The sequence below is a fragment of the Carcharhinus amblyrhynchos genome, chromosome 5, assembly GCF_965287045.1.
Source record: "Carcharhinus amblyrhynchos chromosome 5, sCarAmb.v2.hapA, whole genome shotgun sequence".
Classification (NCBI taxonomy): domain Eukaryota; kingdom Metazoa; phylum Chordata; class Chondrichthyes; order Carcharhiniformes; family Carcharhinidae; genus Carcharhinus; species Carcharhinus amblyrhynchos.
The window spans coordinates 124,656,596-124,680,535 of record NC_137328.1 but is presented as its reverse complement, the minus strand read 5'-3'; the positions used below and the strand labels follow the sequence as shown (position 1 = coordinate 124,680,535).

The 23,940-nt window shown below is 48.3% G+C and overlaps 1 protein-coding gene across 1 annotated transcript in view; it reads left to right on the top strand.

Moving 5' to 3' along the window:
• Nucleotides 1-23,940, top strand: part of phf24 (PHD finger protein 24) — a 71,937-nt gene that overhangs the window by 38,492 nt on the left and 9,505 nt on the right. The window contains exons 5-7 of the mRNA XM_080189767.1: nucleotides 6,698-6,900; nucleotides 8,968-9,134; nucleotides 19,679-19,780. Coding sequence (XP_080045893.1) covers nucleotides 6,698-6,900; nucleotides 8,968-9,134; nucleotides 19,679-19,780 — 472 coding nt within the window. The remainder of the gene's footprint in view (nucleotides 1-6,697; nucleotides 6,901-8,967; nucleotides 9,135-19,678; nucleotides 19,781-23,940) is intronic.

Here is a 23,940-nt window from a genome sequence, read left to right as displayed (position 1 = left end):
GGCGCTGTGAGGCAGCAGTGCTAACCCACAGTGCCGCCCCAGATCACTGAGGGGCTCCCGGCTTGACTCCTGACTTGGGTCACTGTCTGTGCGGGGCCTGCGTGTTCTCCCCATGTCTGTGTGGGTTTCCTCCGGGTGCTTCGGTTTCCTCCCACAGTCCCCAAAGAAGTGCAGGTTAGTTTGGTTGTCCATGCTAAACAGCCCTCCTTAGTGTCAGGGAGGTTAGCAGGATAAACGGGGTTACAGGGGGCTTGAGTGAGATTATGCTCGATGGACTGAATGGCTTCCTTCTGCACCTTAGGGATTCTATTTACTAATGTTTCTGTTTTACATGAGCCTCCTCCCAGCCTGCTCATCTCACCCTATCATCATCTCCTTCTGTTCCTTTCCCACTCTTGTGTTTACCCAGCTCTCTCTGAAATGCTCCTGTATAATTCACCTCATCACTCTCTGTGGAAGCGAGTTCCACATTCCCCGGGTAAAGACATTACTCTGAATTTCCGATTGGGTTTATCAGTGACTATCTTATATTTCTGGTCCCCTAACAAAGTGGAAACATCTCGAATTGTGAAAGTTTGCTGCTTGATACTTCACTTTTTAACAGTTTGCTCACAGTTTAAGATTATAGAATCACAGAATACCCTTCAGCCCATCGAGCCTACACCAATGAATGAAAGTCCCTGACCTCCCCACCTAACCCCACTTGCCAGCACTTGGCCCATGGCCCTGAATGTTACGGTGTGCCAAGTATTCACCCAGGTACTTTTTAAAGGATGTGAGGCATCCCACTTCCACCACCCTCCCAGGCAGCACATTCCACACCCTCGCCACCCTCTGGGGAGAAAGGTTTTTCCTCAAATCCCCCTGAAATCTCCCATCCCTCACTTTTAACATGTGTCCCCTTCGTAACTGAGCCTTCAACTAAGGGGAACAGTTGTTCCCTGTCCATGTCCCTCATAATCTGGAACACCTCAGCCTCCTCTGCTCCAACGAAAGCAACCCAAGCCTATCCAATCTCTCTTCATAACTTAAATGTTCCAGTGTTAAATGTTTCAGGGTTAAATTCCATCTGCCCATTTGACCATCTCGTCTATAATCTTCCTGTAAACCCAAGACACTCAACCTCACTGTTAACCACCCGGCCAATCTTTGTGTCATCGGCAAATTTATAGATCCAGCCCTCCACATAGTCATCTATGTCATTTATATAAATGATGAACAATAGGGGGCCCAGCACGGATCCCTGGGATATGCCACTGGTCACTGGCCTCCAGTCGCTAAAGCAACTGTCTGTCATCACCCTCTGTCTTCTACTGCTAAAAAGTCTGACAACACCAGGTTTAAGTCCAACCGATTTACTGCTAAGCCAATTATGTATCCACTTTGTCAGATCACCCTGTATCCCGTGTGCATTTTAATAAGTCTCCCATATGGGACTTTGTCAAAGGCTTTGCTGAAATCCATGTAAATTACATCACCGTACTCCCCTCATCTACACACTTGATTACATGCTCAAAAATTCAATCAAATTTGTTAGGCATGACTTCCCTCTGACAAAACTGTGCTGACTATTCCTGATCAAACCTTGCCTCTCCAAATGGAGATAGATTCTCTCCTTCTGAATCCTCTCCAGTAGTTTCCCAACCACAGACGTGAGACTCACTGGTCTGTAGTTTCCTAGATTGTCTCTACAACCTTTCTTAAATATTAGCTGTTCTCCAGTCCTCTGGCACCTCCCCAGTGATGATATGGAGATGCCGGTGTTGGACTGGGGTAAACCCAGTAAGACTGTAACCTGGTGTTGTGAGACTTATTGTGGTGAACTCCCTAGTGGCCTGAGAGGGATTAAAAATTTGAGTCAGAGCCCCTGCAATTTCCTCCCTTGCCTCCCACACAACAGCCTGAGGCACAATTCATTCAGACCTGGAGATTTCTCCACTTTTAAGCCCTCCAATACGTCCCATACCTGGTCACTCCCTATGATAATTTTCTCTAGAGCCTCACAGTCTCTCTTCCCGAGTTCTATAACCACCTCCTCATTCTCATGGGTGAAGACAGATGTGAAATATTCGTTTAATACCCTATCAATGTCCTCTGCCTCCACCCACCGATTTCCCCCCCGGTCCCTCATGGGCCCTACTCTTTCCCCGGTTATCCTTTTCCCATTGACATGCTTATTGAAGATCTTCGGATTCTCCCTACTTTTACCGGCCAGAGTTTCCTCATATCCCCTCTTTTCTCTCTTAATTAATTTCTTAAGCTCCATCCTGTACTTTCTGCATTTCACTAATGCCTCCGCAGACTCACTCCCCTTATACTTGTTAAAAGCCTCTCTTGTCCTCCCCATTGTATCCTGAATGTCTCTGGTCAGCCATGGTTCTCTGGGTTTGTTACACCTTCCTATTACTCTTGAGGGAACATGTTGGCCCTGTACCTTCCCCATTTCCTCTTTGAACTCCCCGCACCCCCTCCCCCCCCCAACTGCTCTTCTGTAGATTTCCCCACATGTAAATCCTTCCAGTCTACTTTGGCCAGATCCTGCCTAATTTTGTTAAGTCCTTTTTCTGCAACTTGTCAGTTTCTTTGTCCATCACAAATTTGAATTGTACCGTGTTGTGATTGCTATCACCAAAACGCTGCCCCACCAACCACCTATCTGGCTTCATTCCCCAGAATTAGATCCAGCACAGCTTCCTGCCTTGTTGGATTCTCTACATACTGACCCAAGGGATTTTCCTCCATACATTCTAAGAACTCTATTCCATCTAAGCCTTAACATGATGTCCATCCCAATTAATGTTGGGAAAGTTGAAATCACTGAATATAAGAACATAAGAACATAAGAAATAGGAGCAGGAGTAGGCCATCTAGCCCTTCGAGCCTGCCCCGCCATTCAATAAGATCATGGCTGATCTGTTGTGGCTCAGTTCCACTTTCCCGCCCTCTCCCCATAACCCTTAATCCCCTCTCTTATCAAGAACCCATCAACCCGCTTCTTAAAAATATTTAGCGAGGCAGCCTCCACCACTTCAACGGGCAGAGAATTCCAGAGATTCACCACCCTTTGAGTGAAGAAGTTCCTCCTCAACTCATTCATTCATTACCCTAATATAATTACCCTCCTGTTATTTTTACACCCCTCTGTGAATTGCACACATTTTTGTTCTTCAATTTCCCATTGACTATCTGAGAGTCTATAATAAATACCTAAAGTTAATGTTTATTTATTAGTCACAAGTAAGGCTTACATTAACACTGCAATGAAGTTACTGCAAAATTCCCCTAGTCGACATAGTTTGGTGCCTGTTCAGGTCAATGCACCTAACCTGCACATTTTTCAGACTGTGGGAGGAAACTGGAGCACCTGAGGAAACCCACGTAGACATGGGGAGAACGTGCAAACTCCACATAGACAGTGATGCAAACTGGGGATTGAACCCAGGTCCCTGGCACTGTGAGGCAGCAGTGCTTACCCTAGCAGCTTAGCTGTCCCTTTTTTATTCCTAAGCTCTACCCACAAAGCTTCATTTCATGCCCCCTCCAAGATATCATCTCTCCTTCCTGCAGTAACTGGCTCCTGAACTAATAATGCATAATAATAATAAAACTAATAATAGCAGCCCCTGTGTATATTATAGAGAATAGCAGCCCCTGTGTATATTATAGAGAATAGCAGCCCCTGTGTATATTATAGAGAATAGCAGCCCCTGTGTATATTACAGAGAATAGCAGTCCCTGTGTATATTATAGAGAATAGCAGCCCCTGTGTATATTATAGAGAATAGCAGCCCCTGTGTATATTATAGAGAATAGCAGTCCCTGTGTATATTATAGAGAACAGCAGTCCCTGTGTATATTATAGAGAATAGCAGCCCCTGTGTATATTGTAGAGAATAGCAGCCCCTGTGTATATTACAGAGAATAGCAGTCCCTGTGTATATTATAGAGAATAGCAGCCCCTGTGTATATTACAGAGAATAGCAGCCCCTGTGTATATTATAGAGAATAGCAGCCCCTGTGTATAGTATAGAGAATAGCAGCCCCTGTGTATATTATAGAGAATAGCAGCCCCTGTGTATATTATAGAGAATAGCAGCCCCTGTGTATATTACAGAGAATAGCAGCCCCTGTGTATATTATAGAGAATAGCAGCCCCTGTGTATAGTATAGAGAATAGCAGCCCCTGTGTATATTGTAGAGAATAGCAGCCCCTGTGTATATTATAGAGAATAGCAGTCCCTGTGTATATTGTAGAGAATAGCAGCCCCTGTGTATAGTATAGAGAATAGCAGCCCCTGTGTATATTGTAGAGAATAGCAGCCCCTGTGTATATTATAGAGAATAGCAGTCCCTGTGTATATTGTAGAGAATAGCAGCCCCTGTGTATATTATAGAGAATAGCAGTCCCTGTGTATATTGTAGAGAATAGCAGCTCCTGTGTATATTATAGAGAATAGCAGCCCCTGTGTATATTATAGAGAATAGCAGCCCCTGTGTATATTATAGAGAATAGCAGCTCCTGTGTATATTATAGAGAATAGCAGTCCCTGTGTATATTGTAGAGAATAGCAGCTCCTGTGTATATTATAGAGAATAGCAGCCCCTGTGTATATTATAGAGAATAGCAGCCCCTGTGTATATTATAGAGAATAGCAGCTCCTGTGTATATTATAGAGAATAGCAGCCCCTGTGTATATTACAGAGAATAGCAGCCCCTGTGTATATTACAGAGAATAGCAGCCCCTGTGTATGTTATAGAGAATAGCAGCCCCTGTGTATACTATAGAGAATAGCAGCCCCTGTGTATAGTATAGAGAATAGCAGCCCCTGTGTATATTATGGAGAATAGCAGCCCCTGTGTATATTATGGAGAATAGCAGCCCCTGTGTATATTATAGAGAATAGCAGCCCCTGTGTATATTATAGAGAATAGCAGCTCCTGTGTATATTATAGAGAATAGCAGCCCCTGTGTATATTATGGAGAATAGCAGCCCCTGTGTATATTACAGAGAATAGCAGCCCCTGTGTATGTTATAGAGAATAGCAGCCCCTGTGTATATTATAGAGAATAGCAGCCCCTGTGTATATTACAGAGAATAGCAGCCCCTGTGTATAGTATAGAGAATAGCAGCCCCTGTGTATATTATAGAGAATAGCAGCCCCTGTGTATATTATAGAGAATAGCAGCCCCTGTGTATAGTATAGAGAATAGCAGCCCCTGTGTATATTATAGAGAATAGCAGCCCCTGTTTATATTATAGAGAATAGCAGCCCCTGTGTATATTATGGAGAATAGCAGCCCCTGTTTATATTATAGAGAATAGCAGCCCCTGTGTATATTGTAGAGAATAGCAGCTCCTGTGTATATTATAGAGAATAGCAGCCCCTGTGTATATTATAGAGAATAGCAGCCCCTGTGTATAGTATAGAGAATAGCAGCCCCTGTGTATATTATAGAGAATAGCAGCCCCTGTTTATATTATAGAGAATAGCAGCCCCTGTGTATATTATGGAGAATAGCAGCCCCTGTGTATATTATAGAGAATAGCAGCCCCTGTGTATATTATAGAGAATAGCAGCCCCTGTGTATAGTGTAGAGAATAGCAGACCCTGTGTATATTATAGAGAATAGCAGTCCCTGTGTATAGTATAGAGAATAGCAGACCCTGTGTATATTATAGAGAATAGCAGTCCCTGTGTATAGTATAGAGAATAGCAGTCTCTCTGTATGTTATAGATAAAAGCAGCTGTTCTGTATATGCAGCAATGAAGTTGGCACATGGAGTTTAACGTGGAAAAATGTGAAAGTGTTCATTTTGGAAATGAGAACAAATGGACAGAGTATTATTCAAATAGAGGAAAGCTGCAGCATAGGGAAAGCTAGCGCACGGGTACAACAGTAATCAGGAAGGCTAATGGAATATTGGCCCTTATTACAAGGGGATGGGGTATAGGGTGTGGGGAATATTTGCTGCAACTGTGCAAGGTACTGGTGAGACCACGGGAGTAGTGTGAGCAGTTTTGGTCCCGTATTTAAGGAAAGGTATTATTTCATTGGCGGCGGTTCAGAGAAGGTTCACTGGGATGATCCCTGGTATGGAGGGATTGTCTTGTGAGGAAAGGTTAAACAGGTTGGGACTCTACTCAGTGGAATGTAGTAGAAGGAGAGGTGATCTCATTGAAACATAGAGGACACTATAGGGGCTTTACAGGGCAAATGCTGGGAGGATGTTTCCCCTCATGAGAAAGTCTAGGACCAGAGGACAGAATCTCAGAATAAAGGGCCATCAATTTAAGACTGAGTTGAGGAGGAATTTCTTCTCTCAGAGGGTTTCTCTTTGGAACTGCTTGCCACAGAGACTGGGGGCAGAGTCACTTTGTACATTTAAGGCTGAGAGAGATAGATCTTATAGATAGATAGATCAGCCATGACCCTAGTAAATGGTGAAGCAGGCTTGAGGGGCCGAATGGCCTGGTCCAACTCCTGTTCCTATTCCTTGTGGTCTCATGGGTAAAAACAGTTTAACCCTTCAACATAATGCCCATGTTTCTCAGGGGGGTTCTGCCTGGGAGGTCACAAGCATTCCTCAGCTGGAAGTGTTTGGGAGAGCCTGTTACAGGGAAGGCCAGCCCCTGTGTGTAAGGAATCGTTGGTGCTGTATCCACTTAGTCACCAAGCTGCTGATTTCCTTACAGAATCCTGCCTGACCCTGGATGATTTCCTCCACTACAAGCATTCCATCCACAAGCAGCTCTTTGATGAGCAGATGAACGAGGAGAAGGAGGAGCTGGTAATCCTCCAGTTCTCTGCTTTAGATGCCGATAAGAAGGGGCAGATGGAATGGGCAGACTTTCTGTACCACGAGTCGTTATTGCTGCTGCAGAGGTTCCGATCGGAGGTACGTCCCCCGTCTTGTACAAGAGGATGCAATCCCGCCGAGATTCAAAACCCCGTAAACTACAGCAGGAAAAATCCTCCAGAAAACATCTTACAGCTGAGTGCCCACCCAAATCACTCAGACCGAGGGTCAGGGAGGGGGATGTGGAGGAAGGGAGGTGTGGGGGAGGGATTGGGAGAAAAGGGGGATGTGGGAGGAGGATGGGATGTGTGGGAGGGGTTGGGGTCAGAGGGGGATGGGATGTGTGGGAGGGGTTGGGGTCAGGGGGGATGGGATGTGTGGGAGGGGTTGGGGTCGGAAGGGGATGGGATGTGTGGGAGGGGTTGGGGTCGGAAGGGGATGGGATGTGTGGGAGGGGTTGGGGTCAGAGGGGGATGGGATGTGTGGGAGGGGTTGGGGTCAGAGGGGGATGGGATGTGTGGGAGGGGTTGGGGTCAGAGGGGGATGGGATGTGTGGGAGGGGTTGGGGTCAGAGGGGGATGGGATGTGTGGGAGGGGTTGGGGTCAGAAGGGGATGGGATGTGTGGGAGGGGTTGGGGTTGGAGGGGGATGGGATGTGTGGGAGGGGTTGGGGTCAGAGGGGGATGGGATGTGTGGGAGGGGTTGGGGTTGGAGGGGGATGGGATGTGTGGGAGGGGCTGTTGGAGAGGGTGATGTGAGTGTATGATTGTAAAGGAGTGGGATGTGGGGGAGGGTATTTGTGGGGAGATGTGGCTGTGAGAATGTGAGGAATAGGGAATGTGAGGAATAGGGAATGTGAGGAATAGGGAATGTGAGGTTTTGGGGGAGGGTGGCATTGGGGAAGAGATGTGGGGGAGGAGATTTAAATGTTGAATGTGGAAAGCAGATGGGATTGCAGGTAATGTGTTGAGATGGATAGGAAGCTGGTTAGCAGATTGGAAGCAAAGAGTTGGCATAAATGGGTCTTTTTTTGATTGGCAGTCAGTGACTAGTGGGGTTCCGCAGGGATCTGTGCTCGGACCCCAATTGTTCACATTATATATTAATGATGTGGAAGAGGGAACTGAATGTATCATCTCCAAAATTGCAGATGATACAAAGTTGGGTGGGAGGATTAGCTGTGAGGAAGATACAGAGATGTTTCAGTGTGATTTGGACAGGCTGAGTGTGTGAGCATGTGCATGGCAGATGCAGTATAATGTGGATAAGTGTGAGATTATCCACTCTGGTAGCAATAATAGAAAGACAGATGATTACTTGAATGGGTGTAAATTGAGAGAGGTGGATACTCAACGAGAGCTTGGAGTCCTCATGCATCAGTCGGTGAAAGTAAGTGCACAGGTACAGCAGGCAGTGAAGAAGGCAAATGGTATGTTAGTCTTCATAGTGAGAGGATTTGAGTATAGGGATGTTTTGCTGCAATTGTGTACAGTGTTGGTGGGGCCACACCTGGAGTATTGTGTGCAGTTTTGGTGTCCTTATCTGAGGAAGGATGTCCTTGCTATAGAGGGAGAACAGTGAAGGTTTACCAGGCTGATTCCTGGGATGGCAGGTCTGTCATATAAGGAGAGAGCAAGTCAGTTAGAATTATATTCACTGGAGTTTAGAAGAATGAGAGGGGATCTCATAGCAACTTATAAAATTCTAGGGTTAGACAGGGTAGATTCAGAAAGGATGTTCCCGATGGTGAGGGGAGTCCAGAACGAGGGGTCAGAGTTTGAGGATAAGGGGTAAACATTTCAGAACTGAGGTGAGGGGAAATTTCTTCACCCAGAGGGTGGTGAATGTGTGGAATTCACTCCCACAGAAAGTAGTTAAGGCTAAAACTTTGGGTGTGGGAAGCGGGGTGGGGAATGGGGGAGGGGAGTGGAGGTGGGATTTTGGGCAGATGCATTAACCGCCATTTCTGGATTTCCTCTGTTGTCTCTCAACCTTTTGGGGCTTTGTAGATACCTACACTCTGCTATCTGCCCCTTGAGTGTTCCTCAGTCCACGCTCGAGCTCTTTTGGTGCGAGATTCTCTCCCATGAGTTTTCTCTCCAATCCAGGCCTGGCTTCCTTCACTCCCCTGATCCAGAATGTTTATATTTTTTCTCCCCCCCCCAGAATTCATTGCTGAGGCTCCTGACGGCCAAAGAGCGAATGAGGGCCCGGACCTGCTTCCTGGGCCTGGATCAGAAACGCACTGGCTTCATCACCGGCGCTGAGTGTAAGCGAGCGCACAGTGTCTGGTTCCACAAGAATTCCGAGGAGTCTCAGTCCTGCAACGTCAGGTGAGAATACACGGCAGTTTTATTGGCGTACACAGAGACCAGCTTTAACCGGGTCACCATGGTAACCGCCTTACTAACGCCCCGGTGGGACAAGGTGGATTCCCTCCACGTCACTTGGAGAATTTAAATCCAATTAATCAAAATAAAACTGGAATACGATGTTCGGCACAGGGAAAAGTGACAATGGAATATTGTTTTTAAAAACCCATCTGGTTCACTAACGTCCTTTTTTAGGGAAGGAAATCTGCCGTCTTTACCTGGTTTAGATCATAGAACCCGACAGTGCAGAAAGAGGCCCTTCGGCCCATCGAGTCTGCACTGAACACAATCCCACCCAGGCCCTACCCCCATATCCCTACCCACTAATCCCTCTAACCTACGCATCCCTGGACACTAAGGGGCAATTTCTTAGCACGGCCAATCAACCTAACCCGCACATCTTTGGACTGTGGGAGGAAACCAGATTACCCAGAGGAAACCCACGCAGACATGAGGAGAATGTGCCAACTCCACACAGACAGTGACCCGAGCCAGGAATCGAACCCAGGACCCTGGAGCTGTGAAGCAGCAGTGCTAACCCACTGTGCTACCATGCCGCCCATGTAGGTTTGGCCTACACGTGACTCCAGAGCCACAGCAATGTGGTTGACTCTCCACTGCCCCTCCAAGGGCAACTAGGGATGGGCAATAAATTCTGGCCACCCATGTCCCACAGATGAATAAAAAAACCTCATTGCTGTGGGTCTGGGTTCACATATCGGGCAGACCAGATGAGGATGGCAGCTGCCAAGAGATTGTTTCTCCTTGTGGGAGAATCTGAGACCAGAGGGCATCGTCTCAGAGTAAGGGGGTCACCCTTTCAAGGGAGACGTGGAGGAATTTCTTCCCTTGGAGAAATGGGGTTAGGAGGGCAGGTCAGGGCATCCTATACATCGGTGCAGATCCGATGGACTGAAGGGCCTCTTCTGCACTGTAGTATCCTGTGATCCTCGTGACTCTGTGGAATTCTTTCCCGCAGAGACCTGTAGGGGCTGGATTGTTCAGTATGTTCATGGCTGAGATGGACAGATCTGTAATCAGTCAGGGGGTTGAGGGGTTATGGGGATAAAGCGGGAAAGTGGAGTTGAGGATTATCATATCAGATCGGTCATAGTCTCACTGAATGGAGGAGCAGATTCGATGGGCGGAATGGCCTACCCTGCTGTGGTCTTATTCACCTTCCCTGCAGGTGAAGCAGATGGGTTTTTATAATAATAACCAGTGATAGTTTCCTGGTTATCATTACTGTGAGTAGCTTTTCATTCTGGGATTTCTTCATACAATTAAAATTCCACCAGTGCCCCAGGATGTTCGCCTGGCCCTCACATTTACCAGCTCACCACCTCTGTTTTGGACTCTGTTTAAGGAGCAAATCTACTTTCGTAACAGCCTCTCCAATCTGCCCTGTCGCGTTAGTCACTGGGGTGGCACTGTGGGTTAGCACTGCTGCCTCACAGCGCCAGGTTCGATCCCCAGCTCGGGTCACTGTCTGCGTGGAGTCTGCACATTCTCCCCGTGTCTGCGTGGGTTTCCTCCGGTTTCCTCCCACAGTCTGAAAGCCGTGCTGGTTAGGGGGCATTGGCCGTGCTAAATTGCCCCTTAGTGCCCCAAGATGTGTAGATTAGTGGGGCCAATACACGGGGTTACGGGGATAGGGCCTGGGTAGGATTCTCTGTCGGGGAGTCAGTGCCGACTCGATGGGCTGAATGGCCTCCTTGTGCACTCTAGGGATTCTAAGATTAGTCAGAGGTGCAGGTTGGAAGGAGTTTGTCGGGTTCAAGTTCAGAAGCACCGACCTGTTTTACATCTGATAATTATTTTCCCTCCATTAAAATAACAGATAGCAGACAGGCCCAGAGTACTTTGCTTTTACACTGGCTGCACCCACAGCTCACAATCCACCTGACTTTTAATTCACTCATTACCATAATAATCAAGATGATATAATGATGGTTAATTAGGCTTCCTCTTTATCCTCAATTTGTCAATGACAACGAGGGCCTGCAGTCTGTTCATCTTTCTCATCTCCACACTGCCCCTCGGTGGCACTGTCTGAAATTACAGTGTTACATTTCCCACGTACACTGATCACTCTCCTCACCCACTCCCCTCACCCCCGACCCCCCACCTCACACCCCCAACTCCCCCCCACTTCACACCCTCACCCACCTCACCCCCAACCCCCCCCACCCACCTCACACCCCCAACTCCCCCCCACCTCACACCCTCACCCACCTCACCCCAACCCCCCCCGCAGACCCACCCGCACCCCTAACCAAACTCTCCCCACTCCCCACCCACACCCTTCACCCACCTCACCCCCACCCCCTGCAGACCCGCCCACAATCCTCACCCCCACCCCCACCCTCCACAGACCCCCCCCCCACACCCCCCTCACCCATCTCACTCCCACTACCCCGCAGACCCACCCGCACCCCTAACCAAACTCTCCCCACTCCCCACCCACACCCTTCACCCACCTCACCCCCACCCCCTCCGCAGACCCACCCACACCCCTCAGCCACCTCACCCCCACCCCCTGCAGACCTGCCCACAATCCTCACCCCCACCCCCACCCTCCACAGACCGCCCCCCCCCACACCCCCCTCACCCATCTCACTCCCACTACCCCGCAGACCCACCCACCCCCCTCACCCACCTGCCACACCCTCATCCAACTCACCCCCGCACCCCTCACCCACCCACCCACACCCCTCACCCACTCACCACCATCCCCGCACCCCCTGCAGACCCACACATCCCCAGCCACACCATCGGCCCCCACCCCTCACCCACTTTCCCCCACCCCCGCAGATCCACCCTCACCCACCTCACCTCCACCCCCACCCACACCCACACCCTCACCCCCACCCACACCCCCACCCACACCCACACCCTCACCCCCACCCACACCCACACCCCCACCCTCCCACTGGCGCTAAATTCTCTGACTGCTTCTCCCACCTCTCGGACTGGGTGGACAGGGATTCTCTCCAGTTCAATATTGGGAAGACCGAAGCTATTATTTTTGTTTCCCCGTTCCAAACTCCCGTTGCCTGGGTGACCAACTCCAGCCCTCAAAGATAAAAGCAAAATACTGTGGGTGCTGGAATCTGAAACAAAAACTAGAGAATGCTGGAAAATCTCAGCAGGTCTGACAGCCTCTGTGGAGAGAGAGCAGAGCCAACGTTTGGAGGCTGGATAACCCTTCACCTGCAATCTTAGTGTCACAGCTGACCCTAAGCTGTCAAAGCTGAAACATTGGGCAGAACGTCCCCACGCTCCTCGAGGTGAGTTTGGGGCAAGGGAATAGAATTGGGAAGAGGTGCATCAGGGTCACTGGATGACTGTCTGCATGGAGTCTGCACATTCTCCCCGTGTCTGCGTGGGTTTCCTCTGGGTGCTCCGGTTTCCTCCCACAGTCCAAAGATGTGCAGGGTAGGTGGATTGGCCATGCTAAAATTGACCCTTAGTGTCAGGGGTCTAGCAGGGTAAATGCGTGGGGTTACGGAGCCTGGGTGGGATCGGCGCAGACTCGATGGGCTGAATGGCCACCTTCTGCATTGTCTGATTCTGTGGAAAATTCTCTGAGGGTTGGCCTTGGGCTGCAGTCATGGATGAGGATACCAATATAGGTCATTCCAGTGGAGATAAGGGGGTTTTAGCAAGCATGGCAGCAACTTGTCATTGCATCTGTAGCTCATCTCATTGCAGATGCGAGAGACAGCAGGAGATGTGTGTGCAGAACTGTCGGTAATACGTCACAAATGTTCAGAGCATCTGCTAGGAAATGTTTTCCATTGTGACTGTTTGTCCTTCAGTCACACTGAATGGTGCTGGGCGTGAGATTCAGCAGTGGACTTAATTTATTTATTTATTAGTCACAAGTAAGGCTGACATTAACACTGCAGTGAAGTTACTGCGAAATTCCCCTAGTCACCACAGTCTGGGGCCTGCTCGGGTCAATGCACCCTAACTAGCACGTCTTTCGGAGGGTGGGAGAAAACCGGAGGAAACCCACGCCGACACAGGGAGAACGCGCGTACAGGCAGTGACCCAATCCGGGAATCGAACCCAGATCCCTGGCGCTGTGAGGCAGCAGCGCTAACCACTGTGCCACCCTGCTGGCCCAAGGAACTGGAACAGCATCACGCCTGTATCCCATACAGCCCTCTCTGTCTCTCGTACCTGAACCACCCACGCACAGAAATTCACAGAGGGTGTGCCAGGCACCTTGTTGAAGATCTACGCTGAGCTGATGAGACCCTCTCACCATCCCTCTAATGGGATGGCGATCTCAGAGGCATCTGGAACATTCCACCCCATCATCTCCGCATCCAGCTATCTGACACTCTGTTGGTGCTGCATGGTGCCTGACAGAATGGATTAGGTGCTCGAATCTCTGGAACTCCTGTCTCAGGCGGACTCTGAGCCAGTGTTACACTGATCTCCTTGCTCCCAATGGAGAACTGGGTGTCTCCTGGAGATTGTCGGTTGTTTGCAGGAACTCTGGCAGGAACACTTCCCTGGTTCTGGCAAGAACCCAAGATCCCGGTTGAGGCCGTCCTCACGTGTGCGGAACTTGGCTATTAGTTGTGATTCTGTGTTGTCGTGTGTTGTGAAGGTCGCCTTGGAGAACGCTTACCTGAAGAAGTTTGTATCTATATATGCGCTGTTTGGGAAACAAATCCTGCACTCACCTGATGAAGGAGCTGTGCCCTGAAAGCTCGTGCTACCAAATAAATCTGTTGGACTTTAACTGTTACTGCGCCAACGCTGGCAACTCCACATCACGACTTCCAGGGAAACTATAGACATCTGCTGTTTAGGGTGGCACAGTGGCAGAGTGGGTTAGCACTGCTGCCTCACAGTGCCAGGGACCCGGGTTCGATTCCCAGCTTGGGTCACTGTCTGTGTGGAGTTTGCATGTTCTCCCCGTGCCTGCGTGGGTTTCCTCCGGGTGCTCCGGTTTCCTCCCACAGTCCGAAAGACGTGCTGGTTAGGTGGATTGGCCATGATTAGTGTCAGGGGATTAGCAGGGTAAATGCGTAAGGTTGTGGGGATATGGTCCGGGTTGGGTTATTGTCGGTGCAGACTCGAGGGGTTGAACGGCCACTGTAGGATCCTATGGGAGTCTCGCTGGGCCATTTCAGAGTCAACCACATTGCTGGGGCTCTGGAGTAGGCCAGACCAGGTCAGGATGGCAGATTATTAGTCAACCGGATAGTGTTTTTTTATATAACAACCCACGGGTTTGATGGTGACCATAGCACGCAGGCACAGTGGGTTAGCACCGCAACTTCACAGTGCCAGGGACCCAGCTTCAATTCCAACCGCAGGTCACTGCCTGTGTGGAGTCTGCACGTCCTCCCCGTGCAAACAAACCCAGTTTCTCCCCTCCCGCACCCCAAAAATGTGTGGGTTAGGTTGATCGGCCGTGCCAAATTGCACCCAGTGTCGGGGGGATTAGCGGGGTGAATGAGGGCTACAGGAATAGGGCCGGGGTGGGATAGTGATCAGTACAGACTGGATGGGCTGAACGATCTCGTTCTGTACTGAAAGTTGGGAATCAAGTAGATAAGGTTGTTAAGAAGGCGTACGGTGTCTTGGCGTTTATTGGTAGGGGGATTGAATTTAGGAGTCGCAGCATCATGATGCAACTGTACACAACTCTGGTGCGGCCGCACTTGGAGTACTGTGTGCAGTTCTGGTCCCCATATTACAGGAAGGACGTGGAGGCTTTGGAGAGGGTGCAGAGGAGGTTTACCAGGATGTTGCCTGGTATGGAGGGGAGGTCCTATGAGGAGAGACTGAGAGATTTGGGGTTGTTTTCGCTGGAAAGAAGGCGGCTAAGAGGGGACCTTATTGAAACATATAAGATGATTAGAGGTTTAGATAGGGTGGATAGTGATAGCCTTTTTCCTAGGATGGAGAAAGCTAGCACGAGGGGGCATGGCTTTAAATTAAGGGGGGGATAGTTATAGGACGGATGTCAGGGGTAGGTTCTTTACCCAGAGGGTGGTGAGGGACTGGAATGCCCTGCCTGCTGCAGTTGTAAATGCGCCTAGTTTGGGGGCGTTTAAGAGATCTGTGGATAGGTTTATGGACGAAATGGGATTGGTTTAGATTAGTGGGTTAGTGTTGTTTTTTTTTAAAAGCTGGTCGGCGCAACATCGTGGACCGAAGGGCCTGTTCTGCGCTGTAATGTTCTATGTTCTATGTTCTATGTACTGTAGGGATTCTGTGTTTACTGAGATGAGCTTTTTAACCACAGATTTGTTTAAAGATTAACTACCATGATGTCATCTGAGCTCTCATTTCCGGATTAATATTCCTGGAATCTGGATTACAAATCCTATACAATGTTGGTGTATGAACAAACACTCCTTCCAGGGCCAGTGAGGATTAGAGGTTTAGTTACCATCGAGTGAGCAGACATCGGAGATGAGTGGAGTGGTTATGTTACTGGACGGGTAATCCAGAGAAACTGCGTTCGTAATCTCACTAAGGCAGTTTGAGAACTTGATTTGATTTTTAGTACGCAGCTTGCATTGGGAAACATGATTGTGAAACTCTTGTGAAAACCACCCTGTGGCACGGTGACACAGTGGGTTAGCGCTGCTGCCTCACAGCGCCAGGGACCCGGGTTCGATTCCCGGCTCGGCTCGCTGTCTGTGCGGAGTTGGCACATTCTCCCCGTGTCTGCGTGGGTTTCCTCCGGGTGCTCCGGTTTCCTCCCACGGTCCAAAGATGTGCGGGTTAGGTTGATTGGCCATGCTAAAAAATTGCCCCTCTTAGTGTCAGGGGAATTAGCAGGATAAATGTGTGGGGTTACAGGAATAGGGCCTGGGTGGGATTGTGGTTAGTGCAGACCTGATGGGCTGAATGGCCTCCTTCTGCACTGTAGGGGTTTTATGATTTCTATGATGAAACCAGGTCACTAAAGCCCTCCAGAGAAGCCAATCCAGCCCCTTTGTAATCGCAGGTATTAGCTGCCCTCTAACATGGTCTAGAGTGTCACACCCCCTGCTCCAGTGGTTTAAAGCTCACCACCTTGTCAACAGGAATGGGGGGGTCATTGTCAATCATGTCGACGGAAATGACTAAAAGAAACAAAGATGATGTGAGGAAGGTCTTGCTCACGCAGCGAGCGCTGAAGATCGAGAATGTGCTGCCTGAACACGTACTCATGGTGGAGACAAATTTATCATCGCTTTCAAAAGGGAATTGTAATTTATCCAGACAAAACTTCTGGCGTCCTTCCACAGATTCTGTCTCCTTGGCCAGGGAATGTCATCCCAGCTGTATTCTGGCTGGTAGCTAACAGAGAGACCGCCTTTCCTCCTGCCCGACTGCACCATCTGCTGCCTCTGTCCCTCCCTCTGTCTAGGGCCAAGGTTTTGAATCACACTGTCCGAGGGGGTGTCTGGTATTGCCCGAGGGGGTGTCTGGTACCGTCCAAGGGTGTGTTGTACCGTCCGAGGGGGTGTGTGGTACCGTCCGAGGGTGTGTTGTACCGTCCGAGGGGGTGTGTGGTACCGTCCGAGGGTGTGTTGTACCGTTCGAGGGGGTGTTGTACCGTTCGAGGGGGTGTGTGGTACCGTCCGAGGGGGTGTGTGGTACCATCCGAGGGGGTGTCTGGTACTGCCTGAGGGTCTCTCACTGCCCCGGGGGTCTCCCACACTGCCCCGAGGGTCTCCCACACTGCCTGGGGGTCTCCCACACTGCCCCGGGGGTCTCCCACACTGCCCCGGGGGTCTCCCACACTGCCCCGGGGGTCTCCCACACTGCCCCGGGGGTCTGTCTTGTGCCGACAGTCTGTCTTGCTCTGCTCGAGACTCTGTTAGTCCACCCATAACAAAGCCAGCTGCCGTGTCTTTTACTAGTAGACATTGCGCTCAGCATGTGGAGTTCAATCGTACTTGAGCAGTCCCCATGGCAACCAAGCCACTTCAGTTTATCACCACACAGGATCAGTAGATGGTCCGAAACATAACCATCTTATAAAACCTCACATCTGCGACAATACTTCTGACAAATATCTTTCCCTAAAGGTAGGGGAGTCTAAGACTCGAGGGCAGAGGTGAGAGGGGAGAGATACAAAAGTGTTCAGAGGGACAATTTTTTCACACAGAGGGTGGTGAGTGTCTGGAACAAGCTGCCAGAAGTAGTAGTAGAGGCGGGTACAATTTTGTCATTTAGAAAGCATTTAGACAGTTACATGGGTATAAAGGGATATGGGCCAAATGCGGGCAATTGGAATTAGCTCAGGAACTAGGTAGCATGGAACAGGTGGGCCGCAGAGCCTGTTTCCATGCTGTAAACCTCCTTGACTCGATGACCTCTACAATATCTGAACTCATTCAGCCAATAAATCTCTCCACCCATGAGGATTTCCAGACATTTATTTTCTGGAAAGGAAGAGAGTTTGCAAGTGGCTTGAATAAAACGCTAAATACTTAACATCTGTGGTAGGAACACTGCTGGAATCTATTATTAGGGAGGTTTTATTGGGGCACTTAGAAAATCTCAAGGCAGTCACAGTGTGGTTTTGTAAAAGAGAAAACATGTTTGACTAATATTTTGGAGTTTGGACAATCTGTGGCTATGTTGTACTTGGAATTCCAGAAGGCGTTTGATAAGATGCCACATCGAAAATTATTATACAAAGTTAAAACTCGTGATGTTGGAGGTAACATATTTTCATGGATAGATAATTGGGCAGGGAGCAGGTCATCTTCAGGTTACATAGGAAGATAGAAACTAGAAGCAGGATGAGGCCATTCGGCCCGTCGAGCCTGCTCCACCATTCGTTCTGATCATCAGAATCAACATCCTGATCCCTCCCCTTTCCCCTTTCCATTGATCCCTTTAGCCCCAAGAGTTTTACCTAATTTCTTCTTGAAATCACACAATGTTTTGATCTCAACTCCATTCTGTGGGAGTGAATTCCACACATTCACCACCCTCTGGGTGAAGAAATTTCCCCTCACCTCAGTTCTAAAAGGTTTACCCCTTATCCTCAAACTCTGACCCCTCGTTCTGGACTCCCCTCACCATCGGGAACATTCTTTCTGAATCTCGCCTGTCTAACCCTGTTAGAATTTTATAAGTTTCTATGAGATGGTTGGCAAGATGTAATGAGCTGGGTGTCACAGGGATCAGCGCTGGGCCCCCAGTTGTCCTTCAGTGATGGGAGTAGAGGGAGCGAAAGTCTGATTGCTCAGTTTACTGGTGAAACAAAGGAAGTGGTGAGGAGGATGAAGAGGGCGGGGTTTTCCAGCCACGCTTGCCCAAGATCGGAAAATCCCGAGGTCTACAGAGCTCTGCGTGGTTCGTGCCCCGCCCGCGATGACTTCCCTGGTGGGTGGGATGGGGAAACTCCGCCAAATGAGTGTGCAAAAGGAAATAATGGGCTGGATTCTCTGCCCGGAGATTCCCACCCAACTACAATGGACCTTTTACATGGTTCCCCCCTCCTTCCCGGCAACTCCCCACCTCCCCCAGGCCTCTCCGTGGTTTCCTCCCACAGTCTGAACTCACGCTGCTTAGGGTGCGTTGACCCGAACAGGCACCGGAGTGTGGCAACTAGGGGAATTTCACAGTAACTTCATTGCGGTGTTAATGTAAGCCTTACTTGCGACCTCAATAAATAAAGTTTAAACTTTAAGTGAGTAGGCAAAGATTTGACAGATGGAGTGTTACGTGGCAAAATGGGAACTTGTGCATTTTGGCAGGAAGATTGGGAAAGCAGACTAGTATTTCAATGGTCAGAACTCTGAGGTTTCATTTATTAGGTCACAAGTAGGCTTACATTAACACTGCAATGAAGTTAGTGTGAAAATCCCCTCGTTGCCACACTCCTGTTTAGGTACACTGAGGGAGAATTTAGCATGGCCAATGCACCCTAACCAGCAGACTGTGGGAGGAAACTGGAGCACCCAGAGGAAACCCATGCAGACACAGGGAGGATGTGTAGACTTCACATGGAGACTGACCCAAATCCGGAATCGAACCAGGGTCCCTGGCGCTGTGAGGCAGCAGTGCTAACCACCGTGCCACCTCTACAGGTGCAGAGGGATTTGGGTGTCCTTGTACATGAATCAGGGGAAAGTCAGTACGTGGGTGCAGTGAGTGGGTTCAAAAGCAAATGGAAAATTGGAATTTATTGCAATATGAAATAAAGAAGTGGGGATGTCTAAGCTTCAATTGTACAGGGCATTGGGGACACCACAGTTAGAGCACTGTGCTCTCCTTGCTGGAACTGGAATTGAGACTGGCTGATACGAACTATCAGGATTGAGAGTGATCTATCTTCAGGGAACGAGGGAATGTCAATCAAAGGCGGCTAAATGATGTGAAGATACAGATCAGCAATAAGCCAGCTGAGTGAAAGAACAAACTCAAAGGGACTGAATGGCCTCCTCCTGTTCCTGTGGTGTCTATATTGTCACTGGCAATGTCATTGCCACAATAATAGCCAAGCATACCTGTTTCTTTTCCAGTATCAGTCACGTGGGACCCATCTCGGAGAGTAGCCCAGGTAGCAGAGGACGAGGGAGGATACAGGACAGGTCACTGCTGTTCAGGGAGCAGGAGGAGAACAGGTGAGTGGAAAGGCAGACCCCCTGTAACAAAGCAAGCAGGAATGGGCAGGTCTACCACTGAGATACAATCAAGGAATCCTCCTCAAGACAAAATAATCACAAATCAACAACAAAAAGCACAACTGTAGAAATCATCCAGATTTCATAATTACATTTCAGTTTGTAACTCACTCCCAGGTATCTGTTATTCTATATATAAACCCCCCCGAACCCCTCGATTAGACTCCAGTCAGTAACTCACTCCCGGGTATCTGTTATTCTATATATAAACCACCCCGAACCCCCCGATTAGACTCCAGTCTGTAACTCACTCCCGGGTATCTGTTATTCTATATATAAACCACCCCGAACCCCTCGATTAGATTCCAGTCTGTAACTCACTCCCAGGTATCTGTTTTTCTATATATAAACCACCCCGAACCCCTCGATTAGATTCCAGTCTGTAACTCACTCCCAGGTATCTGTTTTTCTATATATAAACCACCCCGAACCCCTCGATTAGATTCCAGTCTGTAACTCACTCCCGGGTATCTGTTATTCTATATATAAACCCCCCCAAACCCCTCGATTAAATTCCAGTCTGTAACTCACTCCCGGGTATCTGTTATGCTATATATAAACCACCCCGAACCCCCCGATTAGACTCCAGTCTGTAACTCACTCCCGGGTATCTGTTATTCTATATATAAACCTCCCCGAACCCCTCGATTAGACTCTAGTCTGTAACTCACTCCCGGGTATCTGTTATTCTATATATAAACCCCCCCAAACCCCTCGATTAGATTCCAGGCCGTAACTCACTCCCAGGTATCAGTTATTCTATATATAAATCACCCCGAACCCCTCGATTAGACTCCTGTGTGTAACTCACTCCCGGTATCTGTTATTCTATATATAAACCACCCCGAACCCCTCGATTAGATTCCAGTCTGTAACTCACTCCCAGGTATCTGTTATTCTATATATAAACCACCCCGAACCCCTCGATTAGACTCCAGTCTGTAACCCACTCCCGGGTATCTGTTATTCTATATATAAACCACCCCGAACCCCTCGATTAGATTCCAGTCTGTAACTCACTCCCGGGTATCTGTTATTCTATATATAATCCACCCCAAACCCCTCGATTAGATTCCAGTCTGTAACTCACTCCCGGGTATCTGTTATTCTATATATAAACCATCCCGTACCCCTCGATTAGACTCCAGTGTGTAACTCACTCCCGGGTATCTGTTATTCTATATATAATCCACCCCAAACCCCTCGATCAGATTCCAGTCTGTAACTCACTCCCGGGTATCTGTTATTCTATATATAAACCACCCCGAACCCCTCGATTAGACGCCAGTTTGTAACTCACTCCCAGGTATCTGTTATTCTATATATAAACCACCCCGAACCCCTCGATTGGATTCCAGTCTGTAACTCACTCCCAGGTATCTGTTATTCTAGATATAAACCACGCGGAACCCCTCGATTAGATTCCAGTCTGTAACTCACTCCCGGGTATCTGTTATTCTATATATAAACCACCCCGAACCACTCGATTAGATTCCAGTCTGTAACTCACTCCCGGGTATCTGTTATTCTATATATAAACCACCCCGAACCCCTCGATTAGATTCCAGCCCGTAACTCACTCCCGGGTATCTGTTATTCTGTATATAAACCACCCCGAACCCCTCGATTGGATTCCAGTCTGTAACTCACTCCCGGGTATCTGTTATTCTATATATAAACCACCCGAACCCCTCGATTAGATTCCAGTCTGTAACTCACTCCCGGGTATCTGTTATTCTATATATAAACCACCCCGAACCCCTCGATTAGATTCCAGCCTGTAACTCACTCCCGGGTATCTGTTATTCTATATATAAACCACCCGAACCCCTCGATTAGATTCCAGTCTGTAACTCACTCCCGGGTATCTGTTATTCTATATAGAAACCACCCGAACCCCTCGATTAGATTCCAGTCTGTAACTCACTCCCGGGTATCTGCTATTCTATATATAAACCCCCCCCGAACCCCTCGATTAGATTCCAGTCTGTAACTCACTCCCGGGTATCTGTTATTCTCTATATAAACCACGCGGAACCCCTCGATTAGATTCCTGTCTGTAACTCACTCCCGGGTATCTGTTATTCTATACATAAACCACCCTGAACCACTCGATTAGATTCCAGTCTGTAACTCACTCCCGGGTATCTGTTATTCTATATATAAACCACCCCGAACCCCTCGATTAGATCCAGTCTGTAACTCACTCCCAGGTATCTGTTATTCTATATATAAACCACCCCGAACCCCTCGATTAGATTCCAGTCTGTAACTCAATCCCGGGTATCTGCTATTCTATATATAAACCACCCCGAACCCCTCGATTAGATTCCTGTCTGTAACTCACTCCCGGTATCTGTTATTCTATATATAAACCACCCCGAACCCCTCGATTAGATTCCAGTCTGTAACTCACTCCCAGGTATCTGTTATTCTATATATAAACCACCCCGAACCCCTCGATTAGACTCCAGTCTGTAACCCACTCCCGGGTATCTGTTATTCTATATATAAACCACCCCGAACCCCTCGATTAGATTCCAGTCTGTAACTCACTCCCGGGTATCTGTTATTCTATATATAATCCACCCCAAACCCCTCGATTAGATTCCAGTCTGTAACTCACTCCCGGGTATCTGTTATTCTATATATAAACCATCCCGTACCCCTCGATTAGACTCCAGTGTGTAACTCACTCCCGGGTATCTGTTATTCTATATATAATCCACCCCAAACCCCTCGATCAGATTCCAGTCTGTAACTCACTCCCGGGTATCTGTTATTCTATATATAAACCACCCCGAACGCCTCGATTAGACGCCAGTTTGTAACTCACTCCCAGGTATCTGTTATTCTATATATAAACCACCCCGAACCCCTCGATTGGATTCCAGTCTGTAACTCACTCCCAGGTATCTGTTATTCTAGATATAAACCACGCGGAACCCCTCGATTAGATTCCAGTCTGTAACTCACTCCCGGGTATCTGTTATTCTATATATAAACCACCCCGAACCACTCGATTAGATTCCAGTCTGTAACTCACTCCCGGGTATCTGTTATTCTATATATAAACCACCCCGAACCCCTCGATTAGATTCCAGTCTGTAACTCACTCCCGGGTATCTGTTATTCTGTATATAAACCACCCCGAACCCCTCGATTGGATTCCAGTCTGTAACTCACTCCCGGGTATCTGTTATTCTATATATAAACCACCCGAACCCCTCGATTAGATTCCAGTCTGTAACTGACTCCCGGGTATCTGTTATTCTATATATAAACCACCCCGAACCCCTCGATTAGATTCCAGCCTGTAACTCACTCCCGGGTATCTGTTATTCTATATATAAACCACCCGAACCCCTCGATTAGATTCCAGTCTGTAACTCACTCCCGGGTATCTGTTATTCTATATAGAAACCACCCGAACCCCTCGATTAGATTCCAGTCTGTAACTCACTCCCGGGTATCTGCTATTCTATATATAAACCCCCCCCGAACCCCTCGATTAGATTCCAGTCTGTAACTCACTCCCGGGTATCTGTTATTCTCTATATAAACCACGCGGAACCCCTCGATTAGATTCCAGTCTGTAACTCACTCCCGGGTATCTGTTATTCTATACATAAACCACCCTGAACCACTCGATTAGATTCCAGTTTGTAACTCACTCCCGGGTATCTGTTATTCTATATATAAACCACCCCGAACCCCTCGATTAGATCCAGTCTGTAACTCACTCCCAGGTATCTGTTATTCTATATATAAACCACCCCGAACCCCTCGATTAGATTCCAGTCTGTAACTCAATCCCGGGTATCTGCTATTCTATATATAAACCACCCCGAACCCCTCGATTAGATTCCTGTCTGTAACTCACTCCCGGGTATCTGTTATTCTATATATAAACCACCCGGAACCCCTCGATTAGATTCCAGTCTGTAACTCACTCCTGGGTATCTGCTATTCTATATATAAACCACCCCGAACCCCTCGATTAGATTCCTGTCTGTAACTCACTCCCGGGTATCTGTTATTCTATATATAAACCATCCCGAACCCCTCGATTAGATTCCTGTCTGTAACTCACTCCCGGG